The sequence below is a fragment of the Saccoglossus kowalevskii genome, chromosome 2 (genome assembly GCF_978046115.1).
Source record: "Saccoglossus kowalevskii chromosome 2, keSacKowa6.1, whole genome shotgun sequence".
NCBI lineage: Eukaryota > Metazoa > Hemichordata > Enteropneusta > Harrimaniidae > Saccoglossus > Saccoglossus kowalevskii.
In genome coordinates, this window is record NC_140642.1 from 43,118,927 (window position 1) to 43,135,163 (window position 16,237).

General features: G+C 38.3%; 1 protein-coding gene across 1 annotated transcript in view; it reads left to right on the top strand.

Annotated features, from left to right (window-relative positions):
- Positions 1-16,237, top strand: part of LOC144353126 (uncharacterized) — a 126,923-nt gene that overhangs the window by 80,902 nt on the left and 29,784 nt on the right. Inside the window, exons 3-5 of the mRNA XM_085495767.1 lie at positions 10,257-10,429; positions 12,965-13,077; positions 14,742-14,831. Of these exons, the coding sequence (XP_085351893.1) occupies positions 10,257-10,429; positions 12,965-13,077; positions 14,742-14,831 (376 nt within the window). The remainder of the gene's footprint in view (positions 1-10,256; positions 10,430-12,964; positions 13,078-14,741; positions 14,832-16,237) is intronic.

A 16,237-nucleotide genomic window follows, 5' to 3' on the forward strand; every position in this document is an offset into this window, starting at 1 on the left:
TGAGAGATGGTCTGATATGTGATACAACCCTCGGTCTTGTTTTGACTATTGGGTGTAGGGGTGAGAGATGGTCTGATATGTGATACAACCCTCAGTCTTGTTTTGACTATTGGGTGTAGGGGTGAGCAATGGTCTGGTATGTGTGATAACCCTCAGTCTTGTTTTGACTATTGGGTGTAGGGGTGAGAGATGGTCTGATATGTGTGACAACCCTCAGTCTTGTTTTGACTATTGGGTATGGTGGTGAGAGATGGTCTGATATGTGTTACAACCCTCATTCTTGTTTTGACTATTGGGTGTAGGGGTGGGAGATGGTCTGATATGTGTTACTACCCTTATTCTTGTTTTGACTTTTGGGTGTAGGGGTGAGAGATTGTCTGATACGTGATACAACCCTCAGTCTTGTTTTGACTATCGGGTGTAGGGGTGAGAGATGGTCTGATATGTGATACAACCCTCAGTCTTGTTTTGACTATTGGGTGTAGGGGTGAGAGATGGTCTGATATGTGATACAACCCTCGGTCTTGTTTTGACTATTGGGTGTAGGGGTGAGAGATGGTCTGATATGTGATACAACCCTCAGTCTTGTTTTGACTATTGGGTGTAGGGGTGAGCAATGGTCTGGTATGTGTGATAACCCTCAGTCTTGTTTTGACTATTGGGTGTAGGGGTGAGAGATGGTCTGATATGTGTGACAACCCTCAGTCTTGTTTTGACTATTGGGTATGGTGGTGAGAGATGGTCTGATATGTGTTACAACCCTCATTCTTGTTTTGACTATTGGGTGTAGGGGTGGGAGATGGTCTGATATGTGTTACTACCCTTATTCTTGTTTTGACTTTTGGGTGTAGGGGTGAGAGATTGTCTGATACGTGATACAACCCTCAGTCTTGTTTTGACTATTGGGTGTAGGGGTGAGAGATGGTCTGATATGTGATACAACCCTCAGTCTTGTTTTGACTATTGGGTGTAGGGGGTGAGAGATGGTCTGATATGTGTGACAGCCATCTGTCTTGTTTTGACTATTGGGTGTAGGGGTGAGAGATGGTCTGATATGTGATACAACCCTCAGTCTTGTTTTGACTATTGGGTGTAGGGGTGAGAGATGGTCTGATATGTGATACAACCCTCGGTCTTGTTTTGACTATTGGGTGTAGGGGTGAGAGATGGTCTGATATGTGATACAACCCTCAGTCTTGTTTTGACTATTGGGTGTAGGGGTGAGCAATGGTCTGGTATGTGTGATAACCCTCAGTCTTGTTTTGACTATTGGGTGTAGGGGTGAGAGATGGTCTGATATGTGTGACAACCCTCAGTCTTGTTTTGACTATTGGGTATGGTGGTGAGAGATGGTCTGATATGTGTTACAACCCTCATTCTTGTTTTGACTATTGGGTGTAGGGGTGGGAGATGGTCTGATATGTGTTACTACCCTTATTCTTGTTTTGACTTTTGGGTGTAGGGGTGAGAGATTGTCTGATACGTGATACAACCCTCAGTCTTGTTTTGACTATTGGGTGTAGGGGTGAGAGATGGTCTGATATGTGATACAACCCTCAGTCTTGTTTTGACTATTGGGTGTAGGGGGTGAGAGATGGTCTGATATGTGTGACAGTCATCAGTCTTGTTTTGACTATTGGGTGTAGGGGTGAGAGATGGTCTGATATGTGTTACAACCCTCAGTCTTGTTTTGATCTTTGGGTATGGGGGTGAGAAAAGGTCTGATATGTGATACAACCCTCAGTCTTGTTTTGACTATTGGGTGTGGGGGTGAGAGATGGTCTGGTATGTGTGACAACCCTTAGTCTTGTTTTGATCTTTGGGAATGGGGGTGAGAGAAGGTCTGATATGTGATACAACCCTCCGTCTTGTTTTGACTATTGGGTGTAGGGGTGAGAGATGGTCTGATATGTGTTACAACCCTCAGTCTTGTGTTGACAAATTGGGTGTGGGGGTGAGAGATGGTCTGATATGTGATACAACCCTCCGTCTTCTTTTGATCTTTGTGTGTGGGGGTGAGAAATGGTCTGATATGTGTTACAAACCTCAGTCTTGTTTTGACTATTGGGTGTAGGGGTGAGAGATGGTCTGATATGTGTTACCACCCTCAGTCTTGTTTTGATCTTTGGGTGTGGGGGTGAGAGATGGTCTGATATGTGATACAACCCTCAGTCTTGTTTTGACTATTGGGAGTTGGGGTGAGAGATGGTCTGATATGTGTGATAACCCACAGTTTGGTTTTGACTATTGTGTGTAGGGGTGAGAGATGGTCTGGTATGTGTGACAACCTTCAGTCTTGTTTTGATCTTTGGGTATGGGGGTGAGAGAAGGTCTGATATGTGATACAACCCTCAGTCTTGTTTTGACTATTGGGTGTAGGGGTGAGAGATGGTCTGATATGTAATACAACCCTCAGTCTTGTTTTGACTATTGGGTGTAGGGGTGAGAGATGGTCTGGTATGTGTGACAACCCTCAATCTTGTTTTGATCTTTGGGTATGGGGGTGAGAGATGGTCTGATATGTGATACAACCCTCAGACTTGTGTTGACTATAGGGTGTGGGATGAAATATGGTATGATATCTTTGAAAAATGTTCAGTTTTGATTTAACTGATGTGCTTTTTATAATAGCAAATGAATGAGGGAATTTATGTAGTATATGAGGGATATTTATATGTAGTACATGTATTTTGATCCATATTTTTTGGTTGTTTTTACCAAGTTTCATTTATATGTATGTTATTTGGTTCTTTCCACTTGGATAATATTGTAAGCCATTAGTTTAGTGTAATTTAATATTAAAATAAATACATGAACGCTTAATTTTTGTCTTGAATTATTTTTTCAAAATAGTGATATTCAAATTTTTTCTATGAATCATTTGCATAATATGTAACCCATATTTTTAATTATCGCCTTCAATTGTTGCAGTCAACACATACAGTATATAATATTGTGTCAGCTACCACAATAATTCAACATTTTGTTTTAGTAGTACATAATATAATTCCCTCTGAAACTAGGGCTTTTTTCAGTAAATGCAAAAGCCCTGTACAGTGACCTGTGTATTTAGGTCATCTAACGCTAATAATGTATGCAGTCAGTGTGATTAATCTTCTTTGACTTGTTTAGTGTGGACGTTTGTGATGAACCTTTTTTTAGCCCCGACAGTCATTATCTCAGATGTAGTTTTATTTCAGACATACCTCGCTAATATTATCTAATCTTAGCATGAATACAAGTCTACATAGTCCTTGCTCTAAGGGGAGGGTGTCTGAATATTATATTTAGTCTTGGTTTTATAGTAAACAAATAGTGACATACATGAATATGGTCAAATCAATCATGGCTATGCACTGATTTTATATAAGACATACAAGTCAGTATGTACATTGACTACCATATCTATTCAAATCACAATCATGGTTATGCACTGATTTTATATAAGATATACAAATCAGTATGTGGCAGTATTATTGGTTGTGTTAGCATACCTGGATGGTGGTGGCAGTGTTATGGTTTGTTAACATACCTGGATGGTGGTGGCAGTGTTATGGTTTGTTAACATACCTGGATGGTGGTGGCAGTGTTATGGTTTGTTAACATACCTGGATGGTAGTGGCAGTGTTATGGTTTGTTAACATACCTGGATGGTGGTGGCAGTGTTATGGTTTGTTAACATACCTGGATGGTGGTGGCAGTGTTATGGTTTGTTAACATACCTGGATGGTAGTGGCAGTGTTATGGTTTGTTAACATACCTGGATGGTAGTGGCAGTGTTATGGTTTTTGTTAGCATACCTGGATGGTGGTGGCAGTGTTATGGTTTGTTAACATACCTGGATGGTAGTGGCAGTGTTATGGTTTGTTAACATACCTGGATGGTGGTGGCAGTGTTATGGTTTTTGTTAGCATACCTGGATGGTGGTGGCAGTGTTATGGTTTGTTAACATACCTGGATGGTAGTGGCAGTGTTATGGTTTTTGTTAGCATACCTGGATGGTGGTGGCAGTGTTATGGTTTGTTAACATACCTGGATGGTGGTGGCAGTGTTATGGTTTGTTAACATACCTGGATGGTGGTGGCAGTGTTATGGTTTGTTAACATACCTGGATGGTAGTGGCAGTGTTATGGTTTGTTAACATACCTGGATGGTGGTGGCAGTGTTATGGTTTGTTAACATACCTGGATGGTGGTGGCAGTGTTATGGTTTGTTAACATACCTGGATGGTGGTGGCAGTGTTATGGTTTGTTAACATACCTGGATGGTGGTGGCAGTGTTATGGTTTGTTAACATACCTGGATGGTGGTGGCAGTGTTATGGTTTGTTAACATACCTGGATGGTAGTGGCAGTGTTATGGTTTTTGTTAGCATACCTGGATGGTGGTGGCAGTGTTATGGTTTGTTAACATACCTGGATGGTAGTGGCAGTGTTATGGTTTGTTAACATACCTGGATGGTGGTGGCAGTGTTATGGTTTGTTAACATACCTGGATGGTAGTGGCAGTGTTATGGTTTGTTAACATACCTGGATCTAATTATGTTCAGACACAAAATTTAAAGATATGCAAATTGGTATTGTAATGAATCATTTTTTTCTGTGCAATAAAGAATATGAAGTGCGTTACCAGTCACTTTAAAACAAGTACATGTAGGTGTTTGGTGTCATCGTATAAATTTGTAAGGGTTGGTAAATAACCAAATGTCAAAAATAAATATATAATGGGAGGCAATTTAATTTTTCACAAAAGTATTCTCTTCCTACAGTTTGTGTGTACCATGTGGGTGGAGTGGTACATGTACAATTTGAAAACAACTTGTTGTTCCCAGCAGGTATTTAAATGTCAACAGTATCTTTTTTCTGTGTGGGAGAGGTATGTTAAATAACACTTGATACAAATGTTAGTTTCAAAATAATGCCAATAATTGCTTTGTTACCATGCCAACAAGCAAGATGTACATTGGTGTCCATGTGTTGCAGAGGTCATTGAGGGAGGGGAGGGGGGGGTCTTGTTTTTTGTAATTCTCTGATTTCCTACTATGTATTCAAATCCTCAAATCTAGGTTTCATTAGATTTGCTACTTGTTTTTCCATTCAACCCACCTGATTTATCAACTACGGTCACTCTGGAAACATGAATGTTATAAATATTATGATGAGGATTGATATGGTATTATCTGTATATATAATTATCAATTAAATTTGTTTTTATAGAAATTAACTAATTGTAAATTTATATTGTTGTATAAATTGAATGATTTTTTTGTATTATTAAAAGATTTTATGCATGGTCCATGACTAGAAAAAAATGCTTCATTTTGTTGAAATCCAAATGATACAAAATGAGGTCAACAAGCCGCCCATTCAGTTGTTATGGGATATGTGCTTATTTACATACTTGACTTAATTAACATTGTTCAGTACATATCGATTGAAGTATTTGTTATGAGAAAAAAATTACTATAATTGTGTTTGTATAGTCTGGAAAATTAAAAATAGTACCATTTTAAATTGTATTATATTGAATTTTTGTTTTGCTATGAGTGTAACAGTAATGACTCTTAAATTATGCCTTCTGATTGGGTAATGACTTTGTGTCTGTAACATTCATATGCAAATGTATGCCTGGCTGCGTGCCTGCAAGCCTGCCTGCCTGCAAGCCTGCCTGCAAGCCTGCCTGCCTGCCTGCCTGCCTGCCTGCCTGCCTGCCTGCCCGCCCGCCCGCCCGCGTGCCTGCCCGCCTGTCTGCCTGCCTGCCTGTGAAATAGGTAATACATGTACGATATCTCAATTATTACATCTTGTTGTGATTCCTCCTATCCATTTAGCCATGCTACAAAGTACGTTGTTATTCTAATTTGCATATTAATTGTGCGAATACCCCTATGGTAGGTTTCAATATGTGGGTTAATTCACAATCTTTTTGCAAGCTTTATATTCAAATTTGAACAATGTGAATCCATTTCTAAACTTCAAATACTTATATACAACTACTACTAACTCTGCAAACCATTTGGTAAAAGATGCTGTTTACATCGTCTAAATTATGTTATCATTTTTTTTACCTAATTTATTGTCATATGCAGGTTGTAGATGCTAAAAAAAACAAAAATGTATATGCGACAGTGGTACTGTAACTGTATCGGTATATAGCCTAATATAGCTAACTATATCAGTATAAAACTTGTACAGGTTCTCTTAAGGTGGTACTGGTAGTTCAAATCTATGAGTTAACTAAATGATTGTAATTATGCATGAAGTAAATATTTTCAATATTCAGTAGCCTGGGACAAGAAATGGTGCCTTGCCAATACAGTATTTACAGTTAACACCCAAAGGACTTTATTATGGATCACCAACTCATACTTTCGACATAATATTTGTTCACAAAATAATGAGATGTTGTTGCAACAAAAACAGATTTGAGTTGATCAAAATGAAATAAGTTTGCCTTTAGGAAATTAAAAATAATTTTATGAACAGAAAACTGATTATTCTTCTGGTCTCTGAACAAAAGCAAAACTTCACATATTTTGCTGGAAGGGGGTCACATAAGACAGGTGGTCTTTATACACAGGTTGCTCATACTGTTGTGGGACTGCCAAAATGTGATCTCTATACACAGGTGGTCTTTATACACATGTTGCTCATACTGTTGTGGGACTGCCTAAAAGTGATCTCTATACACAGGTGTTCTTTATACACAGGTTGCTCAAACTGTTGTGGGACTGCCAAAATGTGATCCCTATACACAGGTGGTCTTTATACACAGGCTGCTCATACTGTTGTGGGACTGCCTAAAAGTGATCCCTATACACAGGTGGTCTTTATACACAGGTTGCTCATACTGTTGTGGGACTGCCTAAAAGTGATCTCTATACACAGGTGTTCTTTATACACAGGTTGCTCATACTGTTGTGGGACTGCCAAAATGTGATCCCTATACACAGGTGGTCTTTATACACAGGTTGCTCATACTGTTGTGGGACTGCCTAAAAGTGATCTCCATACACAGGTGGTCTTTATACACAGGTTGCTCATACTGTTGTGGGACTGCCAAAATGTGATCTCTATACACAGGTGCTCTTTATACACAGGTTGCTCATACTGTTGTGGGACTTCCTAAAAGTGATCCCTATACACAGGTTGCTCATACTGTTGTGGGACTGCCTAAAAGTGATCCCTATACACAGGTGGTCTTTATACACAGGTTGCTCATACTGTTATGGGACTGCCTAAATGTGATCCCTATACACAGGTGGTCTTTATACACAGGTTGCTCATACTGTTGTGGGACTGCCTAAAAGTGATCTCTATACACAGGTGTTCTTTGTACACAGGTTGCTCATACTGTTGTGGGACTGCCTAAAAGTTATCTCTATACACAGGTGGTCTTTATACACAGGCTGCTCATACTGTTGTGGGACTGCCAAAATGTGATCTCTATACACAGGTGGTCTTTATACACAGGTTGCTCATACTGTTGTGGGACTGCCAAAATGTGATCTCTATACACAGGTGGTCTTTATACACAGGTTGCTCATACTGTTATGGGACTGCCTAAATGTGATCCCTATACACAGGTGGTCTTTATACACAGGTTGCTCATACTGTTGTGGGACTGCCTAAAAGTTATCTCTATACACAGGTGGTCTTTATACACAGGTTGCTCATACTGTTGTGGGACTGCCAAAATGTAATCTCTATACACAGGTGGTCTTTATACACAGGTTGCTCATACTGTTGTGGGACTGCCTAAAAGTGATCTCTATACACAGGTGTTCTTTATATACAGGTTGCTCATACTGTTGTGGGACTGCCAAAATGTGATCTCTATACACAGGTGGTCTTTATACACAGGTTGCTCATACTGTTGTGGGACTGCCAAAATGTGATCTCTATACACAGGTGGTCTTTATACACAGGTTGCTCATACTGTTGTGGGACTGCCAAAATGTGATCTCTATACACAGGTGGTCTTTATACACAGGTTGCTCATACTGCTGTGAGGCTGCCAAAATGTGATCCCTATACACAGGTGGTCTTTATACACAGGTTGCTCATACTGTTGTGGGACTGCCAAAATGTGATCTCTATACACAGGTGGTCTTTATACACAGGTTGCTCATACTGTTGTGGGACTGCCAAAATGTGATCTCTATACACAGGTGGTCTTTATACACAGGTTGCTCACACTGTTGTGGGACTGCCTAAAAGTGATCTCTATACACAGGTGGTCTTTATACACAGGTTGCTCGTACTGTTGTGGGACTGCCAAAATGTGATCTCTATACACAGGTGGTCTTTATACACAGGTTGCTCATACTGTTGTGGGACTGCCTAAAAGTGATCTCTATACACAGGTGTTCTTTATACACAGGTTGCTCATACTGTTGTGGGACTGCCAAAATGTGATCTCTATACACAGGTGGTCTTTATACACAGGTTGCTCATACTGTTGTGGGACTGCCTAAAAGTGATCTCTATACACAGGTGGTCTTTATACACAGGTTGCTCATACTGTTGTGGGACTGCCAAAATGTGATCTCTATACACAGGTGATCTTTATACACAGGTTGCTCATACTGTTGTGGGACTGCCTAAAAGTGATCCCTATACACAGGTGGTCTTTATACACAGGTTGCTCATACTGTTGTGGGACTGCCTAAAAGTGATCTCTATACACAGGTGTTCTTTGTACACAGGTTGCTCATACTGTTGTGGGACTGCCTAAAAGTTATCTCTATACACAGGTGGTCTTTATACACAGGCTGCTCATACTGTTGTGGGACTGCCAAAATGTGATCTCTATACACAGGTGGTCTTTATACACAGGTTGCTCATACTGTTGTGGGACTGCCAAAATGTGATCTCTATACACAGGTGGTCTTTATACACAGGTTGCTCATACTGTTATGGGACTGCCTAAATGTGATCCCTATACACAGGTGGTCTTTATACACAGGTTGCTCATACTGTTGTGGGACTGCCTAAAAGTTATCTCTATACACAGGTGGTCTTTATACACAGGTTGCTCATACTGTTGTGGGACTGCCAAAATGTAATCTCTATACACAGGTGGTCTTTATACACAGGCTGCTCATACTGTTGTGGGACTGCCAAAATGTGATCTCTATACACAGGTGGTCTTTATACACAGGTTGCTCATACTGCTGTGAGGCTGCCAAAATGTGATCCCTATACACAGGTGGTCTTTATACACAGGTTGCTCATACTGTTGTGGGACTGCCAAAATGTGATCTCTATACACAGGTGGTCTTTATACACAGGTTGCTCATACTGTTGTGGGACTGCCAAAATGTGATCTCTATACACAGGTGGTCTTTATACACAGGTTGCTCACACTGTTGTGGGACTGCCTAAAAGTGATCTCTATACACAGGTGGTCTTTATACACAGGTTGCTCGTACTGTTGTGGGACTGCCAAAATGTGATCTCTATACACAGGTGGTCTTTATACACAGGTTGCTCATACTGTTGTGGGACTGCCTAAAAGTGATCTCTATACACAGGTGTTCTTTATACACAGGTTGCTCATACTGTTGTGGGACTGCCAAAATGTGATCTCTATACACAGGTGGTCTTTATACACAGGTTGCTCATACTGTTGTGGGACTGCCTAAAAGTGATCTCTATACACAGGTGGTCTTTATACACAGGTTGCTCATACTGTTGTGGGACTGCCAAAATGTGATCTCTATACACAGGTGATCTTTATACACAGGTTGCTCATACTGTTGTGGGACTGCCTAAAAGTGATCCCTATACACAGGTGGTCTTTATACACAGGTTGCTCATACTGTTGTGGGACTGCCAAAATGTGATCTCTATACACAGGTGGTCGTTATACACAGGTTGCTCATACTGTTGGGGGACTGCCAAAATGTGATCCCTATACACAGGTGGTCTTTATACACAGATTGCTCATACTGTTGTGGGACTGCCTAAAAGTGATCCCTATACACAGGTTGCTCATACTGTTGTGGGACTGCCAAAAAAGTGATCCCTATACACAGGTGGTCTTTATACACAGGTTGTCATACTGTTGTGAGACTGCCAAAATGTGATCCCTATACGCAGGTGGTCTTTATACACAGGTTGCTCATACTGTTGTGGGACTGGCAAAATGTGATCCCTATACACAGGTGATTATAGAGATAGAGGTTTGACTTGTAACACTGCTTTTACATCCAGTATATTTACTAAATGCATTTTTATTTTATTCAACCAGTAGGGCTGAGAAGTCAAGATGTGCTGCCAAAATGCGCCGAGATAAAGAAGGAGTTGAAATTGCTGCTCTGGCTAAGCTGTTACCATTTCCAGATGAAATTACATCTAAATTAGATAAAGGATCTATTATACGATTAACAACAAGTTATCTGCGAATAAAAAAATTTACACAAAAAGGTAAGTTACTGCGTTATATATATAATGGAGTTAGATAAAGCCTTATTTCATATTCAGGTGGGATAAAGTTTTAGTTTATATATGTAGCTATTACTCAACATGCCACTATATCAGTTACTCAGGTCTACCTGTCTACATGATTTCAGCCAAGTCACTCAGGTCTACATGATTTCAGCCAAGTCAGTCAGGTCTACCTGTCTACATGATTTCAGTCAAGTTACTCAGGTCTACCTGTCTACCTGATTTCAGCCAAGTCACTCAGGTCTACCTGTCTACGTGATTTCATCCAAGTCACTCGGGTCTACCTGTCTACCTGTTTACATGATTTCAGCCAAGTCAGTCAGGTCTACCTGTCTACATGATTTCAGCCAAGTCAGTCAGGTCTACCTGTCTACATGATTTCAGCCAAGTTACTCAGGTTCATATCTATTAACCAGTGATAAGTTCATACCTATTAACCCAAGTGATAGGTTAGTACCTATTAACTAGAGTAATAGGTTCATACCTATTAACCAGAGTGATAGGTTCATACCTATTAACCAGAGTGATAGGTTCATACCTATTAACCAGAGTGATAGGTTCATACTTATTAACCAGAGTGATAGGTTCATACTTATTAACCAGAGTGATATGTTATTACTTATTAACCAGAGTGTTAGGTTCATACCTATTAACCAGAGTGATAGGTTCATACCTATTAACCAGAGTGATATGTTCATACCTATTAACCAGAGTGATAGGTTCATACCTATTAACCAGAGTGATAGGTTCATACCTATTAACCAGAGTGATAGGTTCATACTTATTAACCAGAGTGATAGGTTCATACCTATTAACCAGAGTGATAGGTTAATACTTATTAACCAGAGTGATAGGTTCATACCTATTAACCAGAGTGATAGGTTCATACTTATTAACCAGAGTGATAGGTTCATACCTATTAACCAGAGTGGTAGGTTCATACCTATTAACCAGAGTGATAGGTTCATACCTATTAACCAGAGTGATAGGTTCAATATCTAATAACCAGAGTGATAGGTTAATACTTATTAACCAGAGTGATAGGTTCATACCTATTAACCAGAGTGATATGTTCATACCTATTAACCAGAGTGATAGGTTCATACCTATTAACCAGAGTGATAGGTTCATACCTATTAACCAGAGTGATAGGTTCATACCTATTAACCAGAGTGATAGGTTCATACCTATTAACCAGAGTGATAGGTTCATACCTATTAACCAGAGTGATAGGTTCATACCTATTAACCAGAGTGATAGGTTCATACCTATTAACCAGAGTGATAGGTTCATACCTATTAACCAGAGTGATAGGTTCATACCTATTAACCAGAGTGATAGGTTCATACCTATTAACCAGAGTGATAGGTTCATACCTATTAACCAGAGTGATAGGTTCATACCTATTAACCAGAGTGATAGGTTCATACCTATTAACCAGAGTGATAGGTTCATACCTATTAACCAGAGTGATAGGTTCATACCTATTAACCAGAGTGATAGGTTCATACCTATTAACCAGAGTGATAGGTTCATACCTATTAACCAGAGTGATAGGTTCATGCTTATTAACCAGAGTGATAGGTTCATACCTATTAACCAGAGTGATAGGTTCATACCTATTAATCAGAGTGATAGGTTCATACCTATTAACCAGAGTGATAGGTTCATACCTATTAACCAGAGATAATTGTTGGTGTATGAGGACCATTGTTATTTTTTGTGCAGTGTTTACTCGGTTCTATTGAGATTTAATTACAATATAAGTTTAGTAATGTATTTTTGCTTTACTCATTTGATGGCTGACATGATGTGTCTTCAATAATATTTCAATTATAATTTGATCAGCCATTTGTGTCAAATTTTATTAATTTGAAATTATAATATGTCAACAGTAAATATGATTACATGTACATGTATTAGCTTGCAAGCTAAATATTAGAAAAGTCTTGTCAACAATAAGTCAGTTTTCGTTCCCAAAATATTCAAGCAATTTGAAAATAAGAGTTGTGTTATCATTCAATGTGTTAACACATTGCCTTTTTAAGTAAAATAGATATCAGAAATGTGTGGCTGTTGATGGTAGTTTTCAGGAGTCAGTGTTTTAATATCTGAATAACAAGTGTGGGCTGTTCTCAGAAATACATGTACAGCTATGCCCAGGTGATTTCTTGGATCTGAATAATTTGTGTTGGCTGTTCTCAAAACTAGAAAGCAAAATGTGGATAGCTCATATTTCATCATACAGAACATTACCTACTTCGTTTTGAAAAAGACACTTTCTGAAGCAAGTTATTTTAACCGTGAGGTTGCTGGTTTTAATAACTTCTCTGTATGTGCCTTATGTTCTGTTTATATAGAAATAAATTTATGGCTAAGTTTAAAGTAATAGTTGCATATCTATGAGCATAAGTGTAAGATAGTGTTGTGAAAATTACAAATCTTTAATCATGAAAAATTTTTACATTCTCTTACATGATAACATTGTAACTGTATTTTTGTCATTATTTAAAGATGGTGATTCTTTACTGGAAGAAGTTCAACACCATCAACAAAAAGCCATCACCAATGGGGATAATCGTGTGCTTTCCAGAAGTAATCTTCAGGAAGGGCAATTGATGTTGGAAGTAAGTAGCACAGCAGTTGTCAGTGAATCATGCAATTTAATAATCGCATTACAAAATTGTATGTGAAACTAAGGGACAGTCTAATTACATAATTGTATGTGAAACTAAGGGACAGTGTCATTACATAATTGTATGTGAAACTAAGGGACAGTGTCATTACATAATTGTATGTGAAACTAAGGGACAGTCTAATTACATAATTGTATGTGAAACTAAGGGACAGTCTAATTACATAATTGTATGTGAAACTAAGGGACAGTGTCATTACATAATTGTATGTGAAACTAAGGGACAGTCTCATTACATGTGAAACTAAAGGAGTCTACAAAATTGTATCAAACTATGGGACAGTCTAGTTACATAATTGTATGTGAAACTAAAGGACAGTCTAATTACATAATTGTATGTGAAACTAAGGGACAGTCTAATTACATAATTGTATGTGAAACTAAGGGACAGTCTAATTACATAATTGTATGTGAAACTAAGGGACAGTGTCATTACATAATTGTATGTGAAACTTAGGGACAGTGTCATTACATAATTGTATGTGAAACTAAGGGACAGTCTCATTACATAATTGTATGTGAAACTAAGGGACAGTCTAATTACAAAATTGTATGTGAAACTAAGGGACAGTCTAATTACATAATTACATGTGAAACTAAAGGAGTCTACGAAATTGTATCAAACTATGGGACAGTCTCATTACATAATTGTATGTGAAACTAAGGGACAGTCTCATTACATAATTGTATGTGAAACTAAGGGACAGTCTAATTACAAAATTGTATGTGAAACTAAGGGACAGTCTAATTACATAATTACATGTGAAACTAAACAAGTCTACGAAATTGTATCAAACTATGGGACAGTCTCATTACATAATTACATGTGAAACTAAGGGACAGTCTCATTACATAATTACATGTGAAACTAAAGACAGTCTCATTACATAATTACATGTGAAACTAAGGGACAGTCTCATTACATAATTACAGGTGAAACGAATGGACAGTCTCATTACATGATTACATGTGAAACTAAAGGACAGTCTCATTACATAATTACAGGTGAAACGAATGGACAGTCTCATTACATAATTCCTTGTGAAATTAAAGGACAGTCTCATTACATAATTACATGTGAAACTAAAGGACAGTCTAATTACATATTTGTATGTGAAACTAAAGGACAGTCTCATTACATATTTGTATGTGAAACTAAAGGACAGTCTCATTACATAATTACATGTGAAACTAAAGGACAGTCTTATTACATAATTACATGTGAAACTAAAGGACAGTTGCATTACATAATTACATGTGAAACTAAAGGACAGTCTTATTACATAATTACATGTGAAACTAAAGGACAGTTGCATTACATAATTACATGTGAAACTAAAGGACAGTCTTATTACATAATTACATGTGAAACTAAAGGACAGTCTTATTACATAATTACATGTGAAACTAAAGGACAGTCTAATTACATATTTGTATGTGAAACTAAAGGACAGTCTCATTACATAATTACATGTGAAACTAAAGGACAGTCTCATTACATAATTACATGTGAAACTAAAGGACAGTCTCATTACATAATTACATGTGAAACTAAGGAATATTCTCATTATATGTTGTAATGATTTTATTTTGCAGGCATTGAATGGTTTTGTTATTTTTATTTCCCGTAAGGGAAGAATATTATATGTGGCAGAAAACGTTGTCAAACATCTTGGTATACCTCAGGTAATTCTCATTAAATACAACTTGATTTTTAAGACATTTCTTGTTAGTCCTTGTTCGGACCGGTCCGAAAACAGGGACTTATGTTTTGACCTTTGTGTGTCGGTGCGTGTGTGCGTCCAGACCTGTATCTTAGACATGCCTGTACCATTCACAATCAAACTTCACACGTACATCATACATACCGTACTCGACCGTGTTAGCGCCCAGGGGCCTCAACTCAGAAAATCACGATTTTTTAGGAGTGGGCGCTTACCCGAGCACCCCCCACGAAAAAGAGTGCAAATGAAAAATTTGATTCATCAAGTGACAGATCACGTCTTTGAGGGAAATCAAATTACGAAATTAGTTGAGTCGTCATTGATTTTCACAACGAAGAAACAGAAATGATCACAAAAAATATGCACATTTTATTACTGTTAATTACGCACCACCAGAATGTACAAAATTAAAAACATTTGAGTCTGTTGGAACACAGTCGAAGTCAAAATTGTCATATTATCTCCACTGACGAAGGTGTTGGATCATACGCAAACTCTCGAAGAAAATCACTTTTTGCCACGATGCATTTGCAGATTTCACCTGCAGCGGCGTCCTTTGACCTAATAGGTCAAGTTGGTTATTAACCAATCACAATGCTGTGTTGTACTGACGCAATTCTTCGGAAATTCCCGAAGACTTTCCGGTAACGCAATGCGGAAGTGAATTATCGATGTCGAAGTACGATCTGTTGGAATTGATTTCAGCGAATAAACGACATGGTTTTTCAAAAAAACTAGTAACTAGCCATTTTTGAGAGGTAAACTGAATATGGCATGAAATATTTACCGCATTTTACTTGTATTAACAGGTCATTGTCGAAGCGTAGTTTACGCACGGTTACCGTGTTTTACGCATTCACAACATGTTCACAGCGGTCGATATCCACGCTGTATCATATAAAAACGATTACCAAGATTCATTACGCAAGACCAAGTTTCAAATTAGTTGCATTTTGAAAGGGTGGGCGCTTTGCCGAATGTGATCCCAAATATAAAAATTGCGCAAAAGTGGGGGGTGGGCGCTTGCCCGGGCATGGGCGCTAACGCGGTCGAGTACGGTAATATTATACACATGCACAATCTGATTCATGTTGGCCAAAATGGTGGCCATTTTTGTGCTAAAAAATCATCAAAATCAAACATTTATGGATGGATTTTGTTTAAACTTGGTACATATGTTAGACATTATGATGCACATCATTTTATTTTTCAGATCCAATATAAAATGGTTGACTGGTGGCCATTTTGTGTTAATGAATGTAGTTTTAATGCCATATGTCTGCCATGCTTTGAATGATTGTGATCAAATTTTATATATTCATTATACATCATGACATAGATAAATTGGTTTGACTATCTGATTCAAAA